The following is a 22,280-nucleotide window of genomic DNA, read 5'->3' as shown; positions in this document are numbered from 1 at the left end:
GAAAGGAAATTTCCCTTGATGCAGGGAAATATAGATCCAATTTTCTGCGAAAGGAGATATTTTATGAAAAATATAGAATTGCCGGGCAATTTCAAGTTATCAGACTTCTGTTTTTGTTTACTTGCATGCCTGCATTGGCGTTTTATTTCTATTATATCTAATTAATATGTAATAAATGTATACAATAAATATTGTATCCAATCAATCTAGATGGGGTGTATAATAAATATATGTAATAAATGAGAATTGTTACCATTACGGTAAACCAAATAAGATTTTCAGAATACTCGTACTCTACTGGTGGCGTATGGTCGGGGTAGCGAGCGTTACCACTCGCAAATGACCTACGGCGAACTAAGCATAACGTGGTAGAGCACCACGTGCCCATCACGGGAAAACAAGTCCCGAATCTCTATGCTCATATTCAATCGAGTTATTCGATATTTTTACTGTTGATTTCTGGCCTGTGTATGGGCGTTGTTGGTGTTTATTTATCCTTTAATCAATTTTCGGTGAAAAAGGAGATTTTTGAGAGTTAGGAAAGTGACGCAAATTAGGATTGATTGATTGAATTGGTGTTTTAAGTCCACTTTATGCACAGTAAGGCTAATCGGGACTGGACCTACAGTTTAAAGTGGGATCCGAACCACTATGGGCCTCCATCGGGTATCCAACCCGGGACCTCTGGATTGCAAGGCGACGACGCTACCACAACGCCATCGGGGAGGCCTACGGAAACTAGGAAAAGTACAAGCAATCCATAACAATACATAAAGGTAAAATAACCATATTTTTTAACAGTTATTTTTAATTTTTAAAGTAAATGCACATAATTTACATTTAATTATATGCTTGGATAATATATTTTCTGCACTCAGGAAATATTATTACTGATTGATCCATTTTCGTAGCGTTGGTCGAGATAATTTTCCAGCACCGGACATTGGTAGTTCTTCCACGAAGATGACACCTCCTCGTAGATGTTTGTAGTCAGGTGTTCTATCTGAAAAATAATATTTGTAATGACAAGCGTTGGTTGCAAGTAAAGCACATTATATAAAAATTCGACAGCCGTAGCTAGAGAGGGGGCAAGTGTTGTCTTCCTATTAATTTAATATTACTGGTCCCAGCAGGCCTTATGCGATTCTGGAGAGCTGAAAGGTTAATAACTTTAGTTGAGTACAGCTTGGATTTAATAAACCACCAAAGCTAAATCCATAGATGTTGGATTGATAGAATTTTACGATGACTAGGACTCACAATTTATCCACTATAGTTTCAGGCTTGATTGATTGATTTGGTGTTTTAAGTCCATTTTATGCACGATAAGGCTAATCGGGACTGGGCCTACAGTTTAAAGTAGGATCCAAACCACTATGTGCCTCCACCGGGAATCGAACCCGGGACCCCTTGATTACAAGGCAAGCACGCTATCACTGCGCCATCGGAGAATACCTCTTTATTAATTTCATCTTTCATCCTCACAGTTGCGATTAACCAAGATTGACAGACAAGCGACACCAAATTCGAAATGAAAATCATTGTTTGGAAGTAACAGTTACTTTTAAAAGTAAGTTTCTTTTATGCAATAGAAGTAACGTTATCAACAGTAACCACCGCACTTCAAATATTATTTGAAGGTATGTAACGTGGGGGAAGAGCTAAAGTTGGTACTCTTGTTACCAACTATTTATCTTCCCTGGATACCACGTCGAAATCCCTTAAGGCAATGAAACTACGGTTTTAACAATTCGTCATTTCTAATTGAACTTGAAAGACTTCAGTGTTTTGGTCCATCTTTCTTATTTGTTGCAAAAATATTTAGACTTACCATACCAAAGATATGAATAAAACACACGTTTTATTCCAATTAGTTATCGTTGATTTCATTGTGTGTATAATTTGTTTGCAAGAAAATTTCCAGCAAAAAGTATCTTTTCATGTACCAGTAACTCTAACTCGGTTACTTTTTGAACCAAGTAAATGTGCCTTTGTAAGAAGTAACTTTCCGAACAATGAAATACAGCCGGTATCGAAATTTAGAAGATACTTAAGTACCTGCTACGTATTTCTTGAGTTGTTGTTCTGTGATGTCATGTCCTGGTTTCTTGACGACATAAGCCCTTGGGAGAGCAGTGCATTCTGGGTCAGGAACTCCAACCACCCCTGGAGCCATCACTGCTGGGTGTGTTTGAAGAAGTCCCTCCAGTTCACTTGGAGATATCTGTGAGAAAAACACAAGTTATTTTACTGAGTTTTGTATTTACGTTTACTGAAATATGAAGCAAAATATATCAAACAATCGGTAATTATGTAACACTGTAGTCTCTCTTCTGGTGTGTGTCGCTATCTATTGCGTATCTGAGAAACTATTTCCTGATAGCCGCCATTGGTTTTGAGGTTGCGTTAATACTGCAGTCTGTCCCAGGAGTTTGTGGAGCAAAGCCGCGCATAACGGTAGAGAATGGGAGAAAGCAAGTGGGCGGAGCAAACAGTGCGCTCTGCTGGGAAATTGCTGGTAGATGCGGTCGCCTTTTCCCCTCCATGTACTCCTTTCTCCTCTCACGCGTTCATTGGTCGAGCACTACTTGCGCAGAGGACTTGTTTTCATTCGCTTGGGTTAAAGGCTTCTGGGACAGAGTATAATTGGACTTATTATCAGGTGCACAAAGCCGATTTCTGGAGTTTAAGAAATTCTGTAAGGCATTTCTTGCACTCTGTTTGTGAAGACATTTTGTTTCTATTTTGTTGAAATGTGTCCATGGATAGTTTCAATAATAGGAAGTGTGTCGAAGAATAACGGACGATATGAGAAATTAGAAATGGCGGAATGACAAGTATGGGATACCGATTGAATAATGAAGATATGAAAGCTACAAAATATTTTCAAGTGTCTCGTACGACGTTATTTAATTTATACCTTGAAATGAGCGATGGGGAAATATCGTGTTTGAAGGAAAACTATTTCTAAGTGTCTTGAAACTCTTCTTGTTGACATCATCATTTTGATGGAAAAAGTTTTTCTTGGTTTAACTCGTCAATTAGTTTGAAATGTAATAAAGTCTGGACTTAACAAAACTTAATGCTACTGAATGACTTTTTCGGGCTTTTGGAACAACAGGCGAAGGTTGTTTGGATTTGCATTGAAATGTAAGAAGTGAAAAATAGTGATATAAGGATTTCGATGTTTGGTTAAAAATAAAGTACTTTTGATTAGGAACAAACTTGTAAATAAAAAATAAGTGGCTTGCATTTGTGTTTTACGTTTCTATTATAGTATCATCAATGTTGTTTTTTGGCTATAATTGTCCTAAGAATTTCAGAGATAAATTAGTCACAAAACTGAACAAAACCTTTAATTTTCCTTTCGCTTTCACCAATGAAGAGTCTATGGAAATCCTTGAATGTATCTATGCAAATCAGTAATGAGTAACGATAAATATATATGTATATACATTACATACAGATTCCAAAACTGCGTTGAACGTCATTCACTTCAATCGCCACGGTCTGGATAATTGTACTCCTGCAGACCATTTCGCATTAACGCAGATACAACTTTATTGCTTGCTGCGACGTCTTTCTTATTCATTGTATTCCTGATCATTCTCTTTCCTCAAATTGAAAGAGCATTATTTAAATCAATATGCACCTGAGTATTTGGAATAATTGGATGATAACTTAAAAAGGATAGCTATGTTATCTTCCAAACATAACGTTTGACGTCATATCGTACAAGTAAGTCAATTTGCCAATCAGATTCTATTACCCACTCATAAGTCGACTCTGATTGGCTCCTCCACTAGCGCCAAATGTTGGCGGGAAACGGAAACACATATATCCCCAAGATTATAATTCGATATCATTCAAGGGGAGGGGTAATCAATAACGAACCTGTTTTAACCCTTTCACACACGAATAATGAAAAATTGTTCAAAAAAATTTTTTCCTTGCTTTGTCTGTTCTATATAGGTACAAATAGAAGAAATATTTTAAAATTTCATTTCATTTCAGTATCCATATGTGAAAAATGAAAAGGTCTCATATGAGGCTTACATGAAATAAGTAAATCAAAATGTGGGTTTAAATTAGTTTTATTTAGTTTTGTTTCTCACATAATTTTTGCAATAATTCTGCACATTTTCCTTGTTTTTAGTACACATTACACAATTGTTACAGTTGTATTGAAAATTTACTCACATTATAGTTGTAATATCACAAAATGTTTACACAAATAATATATTTGTATGTTTTGAAACAAAAAATGTAAGAAATATTTCTATCTTCACAACCACTCATTAAAGTTTTTATGCAACATTTATTATAATATTAATTAAAATTTAAAGGATCTCAATATTGTTAATACATCGTAATTAAATTTGTATGTCGGGAATATAACAAATTTCAGTGCCTACTTATGATAGCTTAATTTCCACTTGGAGTTGAAATCACAAATTACATTTTATCTTGTGTGGAAAGCATGAAAACATTCAGGACAAAGTGGTTCCTTACATCGCATACACAAATACCTTGTTTTTCTTTTACAACCGTGTAAGTGGCATTTTGCAGCATATTTGCCATTAGTTTTACATGGAAAATGTGGCCCTTCATCTTTCCGCAGTTCATTTGATGCCTTCACTTTCACCCTTCTCTTAACTGCAGGCTGTATTTCTCCTGAAGGGCGGCCTCTTTTTTGTTTCCCAACTCCACTGAATATCAAAGAACAAGCAACCGAACTCTTGAATTCGAGCAAGTCTATTTTCTTGTTCTCAGGATGCATTTTCCATAGAATCCATGCATTCACAATTGCAACATTTAGTAGGTGGTGGAACAGACGTAGGTACCATCTCTTATGCCTGAGAGTGTGTGGATAAAGTCCCACAAGAGAATCCATTTTGTCCACACCTCCCATATACATATTGTACAGTTGGATTGCATGTGGACGTGGAATGGATACCTTTTGATTCTCTTTCTTACTCCATCTTTTAGCTTCACCAATAGGTTCAATACCTGCATATGAAGAGGCAACATGAACAGCTGAGTTGTCATACCATCTAATTACTGTTATGTCTTCTTGAGATGTACAAACTGAATAGGAACCCCGTCCAGATTTTTGTAAATCAGAAATTTGTTTCAACTTGGACTGTGCCCCAAGAAGCCTATTTGTACGTATTGTGCCAATGCTATAAATATTCATGTCCAAAAGTTTTATGAATAAAGGAATTGACGTAAATAAATTGTCCATAAACAACTTGTGATTTTTTCCCTCTATGTTTTTAGAAAGTCTGAGGACTACATCACCAACAGCTCCAAATTCTTTTGAAACTTCAGAGCGATTACCTTTTGCTCCTTCATAAACCTCAAAATCGTACACATAGCCACTTACACCTGCTAGTACCCAAATTTTGAAGCCCCAAGGATGAGGTTTTCCTCTTATGTATTGTTTCAGTGAGGAGCGCCCTTTGAACGGCACCATCATTTCATCAATGGCTAAGTGTTCTTCTGCTAGACAGGATGTTTTAAATACACTGGCGAAATGTTTCAGTATTGGCCTAATTTTATACAATTTATCTGATGGACATGTCGTTGAATTGTCAACGAAGTGAAGAAATCTGCGAATTTCACGAAACCTGTTCAAAGTCATGTGGTCAGCAATTAGTGGAAGTCTCATACCATATTCAGTGCTCCAGTACTGATTAAGTCTACTATAATGCAAGTATGTTGTAGCAAAATTTATGCCTAGAAACACTTTTAGCTCCGGTACGGTTAGTCCAAAATTTTCTTTACCACATTGTATTGCATACAAATTGGATTGAAACACAATGTCTGACATCAAGTCATCGGGGAAAAAGTGAGTAAAGAAATCAACAGGCATATTCCCAGAGAGGGTAGATTGATGATTCCCAGAAAACTGAGGAGGGTTCACTGCATGGGAGTTATCCTTTCCTTGAAACCAAATTACACTTCTCTTCTTACCTGTCTTTTTTGAAGGAAGTTCTGATGAAGGATGATCACCTGTAGTAGAGGTGGACTGAACCTCGTCCGTATCTGAAGACATATCTTGAACTGGATCCATATTTTCTTTGTGCTCTGCATCTGGAACCCACAATTCATCTTCTGACCCTGACAAATCACATTCAGAATCGGAAGGTAGAGTTAGGAGGTAATCTTCCACTTCATAAGCAGCAAGTATCGAACTTTGAATTACCTGCAAGTATATAAAACAATATATATAGGCTCATTACATTGAAGTAAGAAAAAATATACATATATGACATAACTTAATCAGGAATTCCCGATAATAGTTCCTTCATTGTATGGAAAAATATGGAAGGAAATGCGATCATAAATATGCATTCTGTTATTAGACTGCCTACAGCTGATGTGGAAATAGAATTCTTTTCAGTGAAAATCCATTCAGTTATGAGATAAGCATTATCTATATTCTGCCAGTGAGGAAATGTAATAAAAGTTCAGTGTAATGAACTACTGAGGAGTACAGAATTTATAAATACTTGTGATACTACGGAAATAATGAGTCTTGTTATTTAAAAGTTTATGAAATTATTTCACTCACTTTTCCAATTGAGTCTTTTCCTTCTCTCTCTGGTCTACATGGTTTGCCTGATGCAGCTGCACTGCTTGTGCTAGGAGCTGAGTTATCCATGGACTTTTCAACGTGGTAATGATCTAGAATATAAAAGGAATACGTAAACATCTAAAATAATTACAGAGAATGAATATCCAACTGAAATACCATTTGAAACATAATTTGAATGTGTTGATGAGAGATGAAATACAAGTAATTCACTACAACATAGCAATGGTACATTAGTTTGGAGAGATGTTTTACTCTATTGAATAGAATAGACCTCATCTGGGGTCTTTGAAAGATTGCTTCACTTTTGCGTTTGTTTCCCCTAATGCAGATAAGCCTCACACGAGAACTGTCATTGAAACTGATATTTTACAATTATTTTGAGACATTTGGTGAAAAAAATTTCTGTGCTATAAATTTAGAGTATAATAAACATAAATATCATAAAACTTACCTAAATTTTTAAATTTCTCCTTCACAAAAAAATATGTATCTTTCCATACTAGCAGGAATGGCCACTTTCCCTCCAAATACTGCTTCCAATTCACCACCAACCGTCGTATACACCAACGACATCTGCCGGGATTTTTTTGAATGAACTAGAAGACTCATTTGAGTCTCCTCTACAATATGGAAGTCAAACCAACTCGATTGAACAATGCGTTTAGTAGTTACACGCTCCGGAAAAAGAAGTGATTGGAGCCTCATATGAGGTCACTGTGTGCGAGAGGGTTAAACATGCGCGCCGACTACGTGGGTGCTCCGGGGCTCGAGCACCCACATAAATAATCTTGTGGGTGCGCCGCACCCACAAGATTTTTAGTTTGATAAAAACAAAATAAAATAAATATTTCTCACTTGCCATTATCAAAAAATAATAAGCAATTGAAACATTGAGATGGAAGTTAAAATTTCTAACCTCTAAAACATAATTGTTTCAAATGTGTTTGTGCAAAGGCAACCAAGCAACACATTCCCCCCTTCCTTGTCTGTCTCTGGCCAAGTCAAAGCAGTCCCCACAATAACAATGGAAGTATATTGTATTGTGAATAGAATCCCGTCTTTTCTGCTTGCTTTGATGTTTCCTTACAAGTGACACACTACAATACGCCCACTCCATTCGTCAACAATTGTTTTAAAATAACTACTTCCCGATATTGAGCACTAATAAAGAATAAACCGAAACACAAGGAAGCCGATTGTGACCGACTACCTCAATAGTTGAGTTTTTCTTCTTTTGTTTGTTTCAATCAGATAAGAGCGGCGTGGAATAGCAAGGAATAGCAAATAGGGGGTCACACCGATGAAGCCTCAATTATTCATCAGTTGCTGCTGCTTAGAGCAGAAGATGCTCCTGAGTTGAAATCTTGGCTGCAGCGAACTACATATAAGTGGGTTTCTCACGATATATTGAATGAAATTGTCTCTTTATTATCCAATGCTGTACAGCAAAATATTGTGAAATCTATTAAGGCGGCACAATATTTTTCTCTCATTGTAGATGAGACTTCCGACATATCAGCGAAGGAACAAATATCCATATGCTTCAGATTTGTCGATGAAAATTTGCAAGTTGAAGAAGTGTTTATGGGCTTCTATGAAGTAGCTTCAACATGTTCTAGGACATTGTTTGAAGTCGTCCAGGATGCCATAAGTCGTTTATCTATTGACATAAAATACTCTCGTGGTCAATGTTATGATGGCGCGAGTAATGTCAGTAAACATTTAACAGGATTACAAAGTAGGATTACTCAGTTGGAGCCGAGAGATTTATTTGTTCATTGTTCGGCGCATAATTTGAATTTGGTAGTGCAAGGTGCGATGCAAGGTATCAATTATGTGCGAGACTTTCTGGTGATTCTTTGTGAATTAATATCATTTGTAAGACATTCGCCAAAGAGGCTAGCAGTGTTTCAATCGCTACAAGAAGACAACGAAGATGGTGTTGTAAAAAACATTCCCAGACTGACTTTGCGACCATTCTGTCCCACAAGGTGGTGTGTGAGGGTAAAATCACTACAATCGTTAGAAAGTAATTATGACGTTCTCTTGAAATTTTTGGAAGATCTGTCAGAAGAAAAAAGTGAAGTCGGTGGGAAGGCTAGTGGATATTTTTCAAACCTACATCAATTCAGATTTCTTATTTTCCTGAAAATGTTAATTTCAGTTTTCGGCAGGATTGAACAACTTCATTCTTCTTTTCAGAAGAAATCATTGTCTTACCGAGAAATCATAACTTTGGTGGAAACTTTGTCTGCAAGTTTAGCTTCACAAAGGGAAATATTTTTTGAGTTGTGGAATGAAACCATGAGGAAAGCGGAGGAATTGAACATTGATGAACCAGTTTTGTCTAGAAAAAGGAAGATGCCAAAACGCTACGACGAAGGTAGTGATCCTCATACGTATCAAACGCCGGAGGAAATGTACAGACAAATATACTTGTATTTTGAAATAATTGATGTGGCTGTGGATTCGCTAAATTGTAGATTTCAAACAAAGGTTTTGGAACTTATTTCACAACTTGAAGCTTTTGCTATCGGTCAAATTGGTGCTGATCGAATTCTGCAGTTCTATGGGACAGACTTTGATAAAGTCAAGCTAACATTGCACAGGGACATGTTTCTAGATGTGAGCCGAACGAACAAAGAAAACGTAGCCAACTTGTCAGACACTACAAATATTTTAAGTAGAGAAAACAGTGGTCCCATGCGTAAAATGCTCTCAGAATTTGTGAAGTTTGTACGGATGATTTTAACTATACCTGTTACTTCTTGTACCTCTGAGCGGTCATTTTCAGCACTTAGACGATTGAAAACGTTTTTGCGGTCAACAACCAAAAAAGATTGAATGATTTGGCAATTTTGCATATTCATAAAGAAATGACTAAAAATATTGACTTTACCAAAATTGCAAACAAATTCATAAGTGCAAATGACGTAAGAAGGAATGTGTTTTATATTGAAAGTTAATTTGTCATGATTATTATTGGTACATAAAGTTAGTCATTTTGTAGTTTCTGTTCACAACAAAATCCTTGCATAGTTCTTTCTGCAATACAATTAAAATTATTTGCATTTATGAAGATTTTTTCATTTCAATTTGCATGAATGTGGTATTTTCTTTTATAGTAACGTGTTGATAATATCATTGCTTCTTGCAATCATTGTGCATGTAAGTTGTTTAAAGTATACAATACTTGATAATTACAGATCTGCACCCACAGCAATTTTGGAAAGTCGGCGCCCTTGGTTTTAAATGTAAATAATTAACTACTAATATGTTGACTCAAGTCTTGAGGTTTCATAGTAGTGACAAAGAAGAAAAGTATCAGAATGCTATACTACCCATTTTCAAATTGCATCTTGGAGTAAATTCTCTTATTAACCACATTTCATTTCGTTCACGGAGAGATACAAAATGAAAAATTAATGTACTTACGTGTTCTTGTGCTTGATATTTGAAAGTCTCCTTTAGTCTATCCACAATGTATAAGTGTCCATTGTCGTCTAAATAGCCAATGTCTCCTGTACGGAACCAACCATCCTCGTCAAATGATTCTCTTGTTTCCTGTTGAATAAAGTAGCAAATGAAATGTTTAGCTACAATGTATACTTAATTGTAAGCATATAAAAACCGTAATTGGGCTAATTTAATGTTTCAATATTTTATCTCATGAAGAAATAGTGGAGAGAAACTATATCGTTTAACTCATACACACGTGTATGTACTGTACGTAGCAAAAATACATGTGTGTATAATTGTATGTGTTGAGTTTGAGGTTGAGTTTTTGTTTATGTCCAATTTATGCATAGTAAGGCTAATTGGAACTGGACCTTCAGTTGAAAGTTGGATCCAAACCTCTATGTGCCTCCACCCGGTATCGAACCCGGGACCTATGTGTGTATGGGGTGCGTATGTATGAAAGACTGTTCTTATGTACCTCTGGTTTCTTCATGTATCCTTTCATAACTGATGGATTCTTGACCCTGATATCTCCTTGTTGTCCTCTTCCCAATGCTTTCCCTGTGTCCACATCAGCAATCTAAATAAAGAAAATATATTTTGAGTTATTTATTTTGATTTAAAGTCTCAGTTTTGTGCAGTAAACACGTTTTCTTAAATGATACAGTAGTTTCGCGACTGCTTAAATCATTTATTGGCACATATCAGTGTACTCGTTTCATAAGAACCATGTGCCACACATATTCACAAGAGTTTAATTCATTTGATACATCTTCTCAGAGCCGACCTCTGTGGCGATTAGCCCAGCGCACATGCCGGAAGGAGTGCTCTTTGTGAGTGTCCCAATTTAATCATATCATATCACTAGGAACATTGAATTTTCGCGATGCGCGAAATCGCAAAATTTGAAAAAAAGATGCAATTTTTAACATTCTGCACGTAACTACACCCCCAATGATGAAATATGCATGAGTTTTATTCGCGAAGTAATGCGAAATGTGTTCTTTTCCACGAAATGAACGTTTTTTCGCGAAATAACCGTGAAATATCATCAAATTAAGTAGAAAACACGCAAAAACGGACAATCGAAGTTGTGCGCGCAAACTGTCGATTTGTAACGAAACGTTTGCCTAAAGTGTCCTAACACTTGCAGCTGAAGAACGTTTTGGCTTCGATCACATCAGGAAGACGCTACAAATTGGGATTTCCCATGCACATAATCTCGGTTAGAAAACTTCGTTCCCTGTCAAGCTGCATTTCTTTCTTCCCCCGAATGTCTTCTCAACTTCCAGTTTCATTGGACTTGCTAGGTGTAGCAGCGATAAGATTAGTCTGTTCCCGCACATCAAGGGAAACAATGGGGTCATTTGTGTTCAGTCATGAATGAATTTTGTTTATCATCATGTGATTTTCAACATGTGTTTATGTATGTGCAGTAATGATTATTTTATTTGTTGGACAGCAAGAATATCCTTTAAATACATACAATGAATATGAGATATGCAATTTAGAAATGAAGTGATTTTGTGTTTATGTTTTCTTTCTGGTTGGACAGCTAAGTACTTGTGTATGTGTACAGTATATAAAAATGAACTAGTTTATCAATTTATACCTCTTTTGTATCTTGTTTCCTCTCATAATGAAAAAGTGTGTGCCAATTTTTTTTCCACCGCTGGTATATACCGCTGACCTAACATTTTATTTACCGCTCTCCTCAGTTTTTATTTACCATAAATTTGTCTCCCTACATATCACTTATCCTCACTTCACGATTAGCCAGCTAAACGTGGCAGAAAAGCGAAGTAAAATAAATCAAGGCAATTAAACATCTCATACTAAGATATGCTGATTTATAATATTGGATAATTTTATCAACATAATGTGTTATCTCGCTCGAAGTTATCTGCAGCACAGTGCTTTGTCAAAAGAACTATAGATAGGCAATGACCTGTAATTATAAACAAATGACAATAAATAAAGAACTGTAGACATGGGCAATGACCTATAAATATAAACAAATGACAATAAATGATATTTAAACTGGGAATGAGGGAATCTAAGTCTAATGCTTAGAATTACATGCATTTTTCTGGTCTTGAGCAGACAGATTTTTAACATTTTATATGATGTAAGTTGTACATTGTCCGAATCTGACACTGCATCCATCTTCCCCCTAGCTTTTTTGACGGGGGAAAGGGGCACATTCTTTCTTTTTCGATATAATTGAGGTTCAACAATTATGGGCTTCCACCTGCTCCCCTCTCCTACGTACAGTAATAACCCGGGTCACTTACATGTATAAAGGCGAAAGAGGAACACGCACACACGTTTGAAATATGAATATTCCGTATTACACAAGGGCTGTTCAAAAAATAATTTTTCACAAACAGGACGTTTTCAATTACTCGTATCTCGGAAATAAATGAAGATAGAGACATGTGCTTAGGCTCATTGCAAGGAGGAAAAATAGTAGTATATTATGAAGTAATAAACTGTAAACAGTGTGTTCAAGCATTCAGTGCCCAATTTTAAACAGCTCAAAACAACTCATTTTCGAATATTTGGATGATACTTCTTTAGACAGAAAGTCTTACCGTTGTGTATTTCAAAAAAGGGAGAAGAATTGGTGCCATGTACCAACAATCAATAGAATCACAGTGGGCATATGCAGTGATTTTCCATTTGCCCTGCAATTGGAATATTTGATTCGATTTTTCTTATTTAGCGTCGTTTTTCTGCCACTTTTGACTAATCGCGACGATGACGATGAGTAATGATATGATGAAATTGACGATGGAACTCTCACAAAGAACACCCACGCCCAGGCTGGGATTTGAACCCGGGATCCCTGGCATCGTAGTGCACTTGTGCTAACCACTCCGCCACGTAGGTCAGATAAAGGAAGAATATACAAACTGCATAGCGAATATTAAATTGTAAATGATTGTTGGCTCCTTTATGTAGTGAATTTTCATTGCTGTTTCCATATTTTTAACAGTACTCTTCTGAGTTGGAACGTGAACTTGTTGTCAACCAAAGTCTGACCTGCGACATTTTATGTACGTATACCGGGTAATCACCTAAAATTACCACCGGAAATATTTCGTGAACAACAATAAATATTGAAAAGCTACTTTCGCAGATATAAAGCTATGAGAGGGGCTCATGAAATTAGCGGATATAATACGTTCAACTACGTAAGGAAGTACGATTTTCAATGGAAACTGAATTTTATTTTTAGCTCATTTGAAAGTACGGAAAAAATTCATTAAGAATGTCGTTTGTTGCATTGTAATACGTCAAGTAATTCTCAAGTAATTGTGAAGTGAAGTTGAGCGTGAAGGCGCATCCCCACTATGCCTGTCGGCGGAGCCGAGCGCAAATGCCGTCGTGCATGCAGCCTGCACGCGTGTGCTGCATTTTTCCTACACTCGCTATAGATAAGTATCGTCTCGGCCTTTTCAGAGTTTGACAAAACGTATGGTTAATCCGTGTACTTTGTACGACCTTGCTTCATTTGATAAAGTTAATAAATCAATTAGAAAGAAAGAGAGAAAAATGTACGAGTATAACATGCAAAGTTTGAAAGTTGAAAACTTAAGGATTTGTCATGACCAAACGAATAGAGTTGACTGTTCCGGTGTACGCCAATTAAAAATTAGAAAGATGTTAATGTACTGATCTTTATGTATGTAATTGATGGTAGAAAGTATAAAATGTATACTTTCAATGTACAAATATTTGTTAAATCAGTACCAAATCCTTTTAGATAATTTGTTAAAGCTTACTTATGTACAAATTACACATTTCATTGTAACCCGCAGTTGTTGGATCGTAACAACTTTCCTAAGCACAACGCATAGTATGCAGAAGAGTAACATATTTGTTACGATACATGAATGGCGTCAAAAGGGGGATGTGCATGTTACGGCACATGAATCAACTTGTGAGAATGTTTGTTTCAAGCGTTAACTTCGCGTTACAATTACTTGAGAACGACTTGACGTATTACAATGCAACAAACGACATTCTTAATGAATTTTTCCGTACTTTGAAATGAGCTGAAAATAAAATGGGGTGTCCATTTAAAAAGCTAAGTTTGTGTTGAAAATCGTACTTCATTATGTAGTTGAACGTATTGTATCCGCTAATTTCATGAGCCCCTCTCATACTTTTATATTTGCGAAAGCAGTTTTTCCATATTTATTGTTGTTCACGAAATATTTCCGGTGGTAATTTTAGGTGACTCACCCTGTATATTTGCGCGTAGAACTACTACTTCTTAAATATTAATGTATAACTTTTACTAGCTACATAATAAGTTATAAATTATGGCAAATTATAATATACAGCCTTTACCTCAATGTGTGGAATGCAAATATAAGTTTTGTATCATGTAATGTTACAAACGTACAACACTGTATTCAATACTTGCCTTTATTTTCACAAAGGGGAAGAGAATACCTGAACTCTGCATTCCTGAATCTAGAAAGAAATTACGATAATGAGAAAGGATTGAATACACCTAAAGAATCACCATTACTAATGTATCTTTATAAAATTGTTCTTGCATTGTGATTATACGTACTTTGAGCAATTTATATAAACAAATTAAGGCTGCAAATACACTAATCGAAATAACACAACTGCTTCTAAACCAGAACAAATTTGTATTGTAAACTTCCTTCCGGAGTTCGTCTGCAAGGAAGGATCTAGGCTACGTTGCTTAAATAGCTGAGGTAACTTCAGGTGTTTATTATCCGGAGGGCGACCCTCATGAGGGAAGACCTCACTGTACGGAAGACTTATTAGGGTGACGGCGAGGGCGGGGCGTGAGATTGAGTGAGGTTAATTCAAAATGAAAACTAAATCGTCACAAATGATGTTTGGAAAGTCGGACATTACAAAAATAATGCACATAACGAACATTTTCTCCAAGTTATTTCTACTAAACTTCATCTGACACAACCCGTTACCTGGAGCCTGAGGAATGTTAAACATAGAAGCTGCAGCTGTACACGACACTAGTAGAAATTCCGTTGCTCCGTAGGCCTGAAAGCAAAGACAGCGATTCATAGAAATGTAGTCAGGGAAGTAGTCCTTAAAAAGTTATTTTTTGAAAGTAACTTTTACAGTTATTTTGCTAAACAGAGATAGTTACAGATTAACTGTAACTATATTTTATAGTTACTTGGTTCTACACAAGATACAACTCATAGAATACATGGCTACAAACAGAAAAAAAAACTTTTGGAAGGTTACACTCATACTCTATCTTACACTTAACAATAATGGAGTCACTACGCACTATACAAACACGTGTTTTATGGTACCGGATTAGGTTTAATCTACCGACCTCCATGGCTGAGTGGTTAGCACAGTCCGCTACGACGCCAGGGTTCCAGGATTCGAATATGGATGATCTTTGTGAGTGCCCCTTCATCAATTTCATCATATCGTCACTCATCCTCATCGTCGCTATTAGCCAAACGTTGCAGGAAAAGCGTCGCTAAATGAAAATGAAATAAAAATGTAGGTTGAATCTACTACTAAATGTGAAAAGGGGAAGCAAAAGAAATGGATAGTAATGGTTGAAGAAATGACGCAACACAAAGCATTAGTAACATAGTGTGTGCGTACACACAAATAGACATTAAAATCGTATTTCTATTTTCTTTAAGCAAACCATACTTTTGCTAAGTACAGAAACAATAGTATCTATAAAAATAACTGTTACATTTGGTTACTTGCTACCTGAAAAAGAAATGGAATTTACTCATTTCAAACTGGGTCAAAACTGAAAATTTTGGTCGCTTTGTAACCAAGTGTCCCTAGCTTGATTTCTGGTGGATTATTTACATTATTGCTGAGTGGTTCAGGCCAGCTTGTCCCCACTCGATTAGCCTGACCATAAAGTGCACTTAAACCAAACTTTTGCCGAAATTTGACAGTTCCCAGTGGAGACAGTACCCAAGACCTTACATAAAAACAGGAGATAATATTTTCCAAGTAGTTTTCTGAAATTTTGTTCTACAAACGACACTTGAAAACATGTTCTTCTACATAAAGTTATACAAGATCTAAGAATGAAAACATTGTAATAAGTTAATTTTTTTTTACATTACATACCAATCTGCTTTAAACTTATGAATTCGGATGCTTGATTCCTAATTCCCTCGCAATATTTTTCCTGTATCCATGTCTGGACTTAACATCCGGAATGTGCTATTCTAAAATAAGAATTCCATATTATAATTCAAAATTCACTTACCACATCGACTTGTTTGAGATTTGGAAACTTGTTGTTGAGTGTATCTATAATATATCTATCCACCGACGCGCCTCCTGTGAAAATGTACTGCAAGCTACTCATGTCGTATTCAGGGGGAATCTCATTTTTGGTTAACCACATCAGAACATTCGGAAACGCCCCAAAAGATTTTGGCTTGAAAAGAAGATAAAGGAGAGTGTAGTTATGTGTGTGTTTAAGATGAGATTATTTCTAACTAACTAATTCTCTAGCCTTCTTAAACCCGAAGGTTTATGCCTGCAGCAGCACAAGCCTTCCATCTGTCCCTATCCTGAGCAAGATCAATCTTTACCGATTTCCTTTAAGTCCATCTCAATGTTATCCCTCATTCTTCGTCTTGGCCTACCTACAGGTTTCTTACCAGCAGGTTTCCCAACAAGAATCCTGTGAACTCTTCCTCTTCTATTCGTGCCACATATCTTGCGACCTAAGTCTTCTTGATTATGAGATGATGACATTATTAACAGCTGAAAATTGATATTGTGCTTTTTAGTAACTACCTGGTGTTGATATTTCACATTTATAATTGTAAACGTATTTAGAAGCATTGATTGCGCAGCTCTAAATCTCGGTACATGATTTTTGAGAAATTATTTGTAAGCCTTCATCAGTTTTTGCATCTCTAAGCAATTAATTACATATCAAAGCTGGATGTTAAAGAGTGGCTCTTTCTCAATACATCCAAAATTCAACCTCGCTTCCACGTAGTACACCCTGGACTGTATTTGCAGACTAGCGAGGCTATGGCGTCTGGACTCACAGCCAGTATAATCCTTTGTGGGACTCTTGTACTGACGCAGAGGTTGTCAACAGCTCATTCGGCATTTTGTTTCAATTGTAGAAGATGTCATTGCCTGAAACAAATAGAATAAACATTGCGATGGACAATTTGTTTGGTAATACCTATACATCTCACTGCACATAGAATCGAGAACATCTACAGTCCTGCCGCTGTACTTCCCGGCCTCCATTCACACCGCAGAACGGTTCTTTTGACACAATTCTGTTTCCTTGCTGGCTGCTTCGGTTAGCAGAGATTGGCAGCTGTAGGCCTAATTGGCTGTTAAGAACGGATGGTTGCCATAGAAGCGGTCCCCGCGCCGGGACATACACCGGCAGAACTGTAGAAATTATAGCATTCTACAGTGAAGCATATGTAGTATGTAATAATGATTATTATTACCTTATACTTACTGATAGCTTCTAATACTTTTTCCCCTGCGAACGTAGGGATTGTATAAGTTGTATACCCTGCTATTAGCTGGTGCAAAGTGAAGATTAGTCCAGCTATATGGAAATTAGAGAACGTGAACATGAAATCAGTGTTGCGGATCATATACCTGAAAATGAACAAAAAAATATTTTTCACACGAAACTTTTGTTTTATTTACGCAGGAAAAAACATGAAACTACATGAAATTTGTTGTACATAATAACTGTGACTTAGTGAAGATGACAGTTTGTTTCTCAAATTACAGCGAATTAGATATGTGACAAAAATGTGGGAAACAAAATGTAAACAGAGAAAATAGAATATGAATATGAAATTTCAATTATTGAAATGACAACGATTATAACTCACCACAATTCCAGGCAAGAAAAATAACCACCTTTAGAAAATTCTTTCGAAATTCAATATTTGACAAATTTAAATTTAAAAAATAAAATTTCTACTAATTTCCTTAATACGTAGCTTCTAATCCTAGGAGCCCTTCCTCGAACAGTTGTATTCACACAATTCCCATATAGTCACAACCGACTTTCGTGGTAGAATGGTTAGTACAGTGCGGTACGACTTCGGAGGTCCTGAGTTCGAATTCCAGCCTAGGCATATGGGTGTTTCTTGTGAGTGTCACTTCATCAATTTCATCATATCATCAACCACCCTCATCTTCGTGATTAGCGAAAAATGGCACAAAAGCAAAGTTAAATAAATCCAATCAATCCTGTTTTGAGGATTAAGTGCGTCGAGCGCACGGTATTTGGAGTGCACACAGAAGAGAAGCCGTTTATCGAGCGCACGGTATTTGGAGCGCACACAGAAGAGAAGCCGTTTATCGAGTTCACGGTATTTGGAGCGCACACAGAAGAGAAGCCGTTTATCGAGCGCACGTGAAAGTCACATAACTGAGTCACCCTACAAATCCAAGGTGTAGGCAAGGAGGAGATTGAAATTTATAAAGTGGGTTCATTCTTTGCAAAGTATTTGTAGTGAGAATGTCGTGGATCAGAGCGCTTTGTTTTTATATAGTTTATCAAATTGAAGTAATCACCACTTACAAGAGTAAACTTAGTCTTGGAGGATACGAAGAAATCAACGTACGTGCAACTTTTTGCAACGTTACAACGTTGGGGTTGGTCTCCGAGAACCGTTAAATTGGACTTTGAGATAACGGTGATACAGGCGATCAGAGATGTGTTCCCACAGACTTTCGTGTCCAGTTGTAATTATCACTTTAGCCAGTGCCTATGGAGGCAGATACAGCAATTAGCTAGCAAAGGAGTACAAAGAAAACGAGGAGATTAGGAAAACATGTAGGATGTGTGCTGCTTTGGCGTTGATACCGACAGAAAAAGTCGACAAAGTCTGGCTCGGGATTATGGAAAGCGCGCCACGAGATCTAACAAAATTTCAGGACTATTTTGTGGAGCAGTGGTTGAACAACGAGTATATACAAATATATGTATGGAATGTTTCCGGCCAAAGACACCGGACAAGTAATCCTAAATAATCCGGTTGAAGGATGGAACAACAAGTTCAACAGGATCGTTGGAGCACCTAATCCGAACGTTCATCTACTCCTACAGAAAATGAAAGAATAAGCGGAAGAGATAAGCGGCAGGATAATGGCTCAAGGCTTGGGAATCCAAAGCAGGAATAGGAGACGCAAGTACATTGAAACGGACAGACGCTCAAGCCATTCTAAAAAAATATGCTAAAACTGACGACCTATTTCGCTGCCTGAGAGCTCTAACGTATGTGACCAAGTTTGATTGAAAGCCATTAATCTTATGTAACGAGGCTATTGCCGATTGAAAATATATTATTGTGAAAAGTTTTGACTAAGCTGACTGCTGAATTAAAAAGTATTAATCCTAAAAAATCTGATGAAGCCGCTGCTAATAGACAACATCTTTCAAACCACCATTGTGTATTAGATTACAGATTGTCCAGTACCAAGTCTGGAAAAAGTGTGATGGAAGGTTTACATTTAATCATAAACGTAGAAAAATATGTGTGCGCTCGATATACGATCGTTTAAATGTCATTCAGGAAGTGTGCGCTCGATGTACGAAATTTTCTTTGTGCGCTCGATGTACTTGCGCTCATCTCACGACAAGCAAGTTCATACCAAGATATCTGGGTGAATTCGAAATGCTTGTTCTTTCATATTGTGAATTGTCATCGACAGCAAGCGACATGCAGGAGTAATGAATGGTCTTGCCCATCTCCCTTCACCGCCCATTATGTGCTGCATTTATAAGAGCATAGTGAGTGGGCAAAGCTCCTTTCGGATTGCCTGTGCTGCCGCCTGTGCTTGGGATGAATATGACATCTTCCATTGGGTTGATATGCAATTCCTTAGGGAAGCCTGAAATTAGAGAATGTTCATGAAACATTTACATGTCCAAATTCGTTATTATTTTATTTGCTATTTCATATTCTATTAAGCATATTAAAATATTACAGGGCAGCATAGCTAGATCGAAAGGGAAACAGATGTCCCTGTTAACCGTCAACTCAAGGCTTTCAAACTTACAACCATAAGAATGACAAGAGAAGAAAAAAGAAGGATATGAGAAAATCTAGGTAAATAAAAGGATTATTTGCAACACCTGTACAAGTCTGAATTCATCAGCTGTGATTTTTAGGAAACAATTCGTGGGTTGTCGTTTAATTTGCATAAAGATATTTTATAATACAATATATTGGGCCTGCTTGATGATAGTTCATAGTGGTAAAGCAGTAGCCTTGGAATCAAAGGGGTTCTGACTCGAATCCCCGATGGAGGCATATTGCACCGTGGTTCAGGTTCTACCTTAAACTGTGCCGATCAGCTTATTTGAGCACAATGTGGATTAAAATTAAGACAAACTTTGACAAACTTTAATACTCTACTGTATTATGAAAACACAATGCTTACTATTTGAAATTATCCTTTCTACATTCATAATTGACAATATAAGTTTTCAATAATAGCAATATCATTTAGTTACTTTAAAACGCTGCAGGTTAAAATTTTAAACCTGGGGCCTACCTACTGAACAGGAATTGATCACCCAAGTCTGTGCGCATTGAATGATGTGATTTCAGTTTCAAAGATTATGCATGAAAATCATCACATTTTAACTGTACTGTTCCTTTTCTATTTCTTCCTTCTGAGCAATGTTAGGGCATTTTATAAACTATTTTTGTGATTCCTAGAAAGGAGATCGCTAGTTAGTCCTTGTGTCTCGAGAATGAAACTAACTGAATAGATTAAATTAACGCAGATTAAGTTCCATTATAATCATTAGTATAAGTATGCTTCAGTGAAAGTATAAAATAGACATGACCACCACACCAGCACATTTAAAAACAATATTACTAAGAAAAACATAATTTTGATCTGAAAGTTTGGGTGTCAGATCCTGCTACTCAGCCTACGTTCTCAGCATGTAAAACATTTGACAATGAACATGACTTGCAGACATTGAGGAACTGCAATCTGATTACAGCCGAACATATACCTTTCCCATCATCCTCCAAGATTTATTTCAGCGTTGTTGCACCTTCAACTTGTCCGATGGAGAAGAGTTGAACTTTCCAAGGGATCCTTCTCACCACATTCTTAACATGTTCTGCTGTGTTTTCGTAACACAGAGCAAACTTCGGTTCACATTCCTTCATAAGCTCGCATTGTTCGTCTGAAATATGGATATAAAATGCTCTAAATTAAAAATGCATTCTGGACCATTTACTTTTGAGATGCTACCGGTACTGACCTGTTTGTTTTCTACGTCACTTTTATGTCACTTTTTGCTAATCACGATGACGATGATAATTGATAGATTGATTTGTTGTTTTAAGTCCACTTTGTGCACAGAAAGGCTAATCGAGACTGGACCTACAGTTTAAAGTGGAATCCCAACCACTATGTGCCTCCACCAGGTATCGAACAAGGATGACGAGGATAAGTATCAGATGAAATTGATAAAAGGACATTCACAAAGACACACCAATGCTTGAATCGAACCAAGAGCCTTTGTTGGTATAATCGTGAGCCGACCAATCAACGTACTCAGCCACAGAGCAAGTCTACACAATAGCGTGTAGATGTAGTACGTTGTCGCCTCGTAATCAAGGAGTCCCAGGCTTGAGTTGAGGTGAGGCACAGCGCGGTGGATGATTCGACTTCAAACAATGCCTCCAATCCCAATTAGCTTATCCGATAAGCTGCTGAGCAAAAAAGGTAGACATATATTGTCAAGGTAATGCACGAGGTGACTGCAAAATGTCTGCTGTCTTCTCGCAATGTTTACTACGGATTTTTTTTCTCAACAATTTCAAAATGAATATTAGTTCAGGGATTAACATCTACGGGATTCCCTGTATTTAACAAAGATATTCGAATTACTGTCGTTTTTAAGAAATTGGGAATTCTGCTGTACGTCTCACACATACACGTTCCTGTATTCAGTTAACAGATATTTTATGAACCTACTAGTATCTTAAGCGTGCAGAGTTTAGAATAAAATTATCGCTACTATCTTGGAAATTTTACGATTTAAAATTAGATATTTCAAGAAAGTGCCAGACATAACTAGTTGTAAAAGGTCCACTCCCGGTCCCCGGAATGACGTATCTTTCATACCCCGGCACGGGTACCATTATAGGTACGGGAAACCGGTCGTGTGATTTTACTTACG

General features: G+C 36.8%; 1 protein-coding gene across 2 annotated transcripts in view; it reads right to left on the bottom strand.

The window, feature by feature from the left end:
* Positions 1-868: 868 nt before the first annotated feature.
* LOC145993627 (luciferin 4-monooxygenase-like) overlaps positions 869-22,280 on the bottom strand; it is a 43,925-nt gene continuing 22,513 nt past the window's right edge. The window contains exons 2-11 of one of the 2 annotated variants that reach the window (XM_083129455.1): positions 21,102-21,278; positions 19,831-19,963; positions 17,554-17,710; positions 16,332-16,505; positions 15,037-15,112; positions 14,496-14,545; positions 10,539-10,640; positions 10,037-10,165; positions 2,059-2,224; positions 869-1,003 (exon numbers count right to left, since the gene is read on the bottom strand). In XM_083129455.1, the coding sequence (XP_082985581.1) occupies positions 888-1,003; positions 2,059-2,224; positions 10,037-10,165; positions 10,539-10,640; positions 14,496-14,545; positions 15,037-15,112; positions 16,332-16,505; positions 17,554-17,710; positions 19,831-19,934 (1,074 nt within the window). In that variant the 5' untranslated portion in view covers positions 19,935-19,963; positions 21,102-21,278 and the 3' untranslated portion in view covers positions 869-887. Of the gene's footprint in view, positions 1,004-2,058; positions 2,225-10,036; positions 10,166-10,538; positions 10,641-14,495; positions 14,546-15,036; positions 15,113-16,331; positions 16,506-17,553; positions 17,711-19,830; positions 19,964-21,101; positions 21,279-22,280 lie in introns of those variants that run through there. The other variant, XM_083129456.1, reaches the window with a different exon arrangement.

Source organism: Lepisma saccharinum, chromosome 1 (genome assembly GCF_977018435.1).
Source record: "Lepisma saccharinum chromosome 1, izLepSacc3.1, whole genome shotgun sequence".
Taxonomy (NCBI): Eukaryota; Metazoa; Arthropoda; class Insecta; order Zygentoma; family Lepismatidae; genus Lepisma; species Lepisma saccharinum.
The sequence above is the reverse complement of the archived record's forward strand: the minus strand, read 5'-3'. Positions and strand labels throughout refer to the sequence as shown.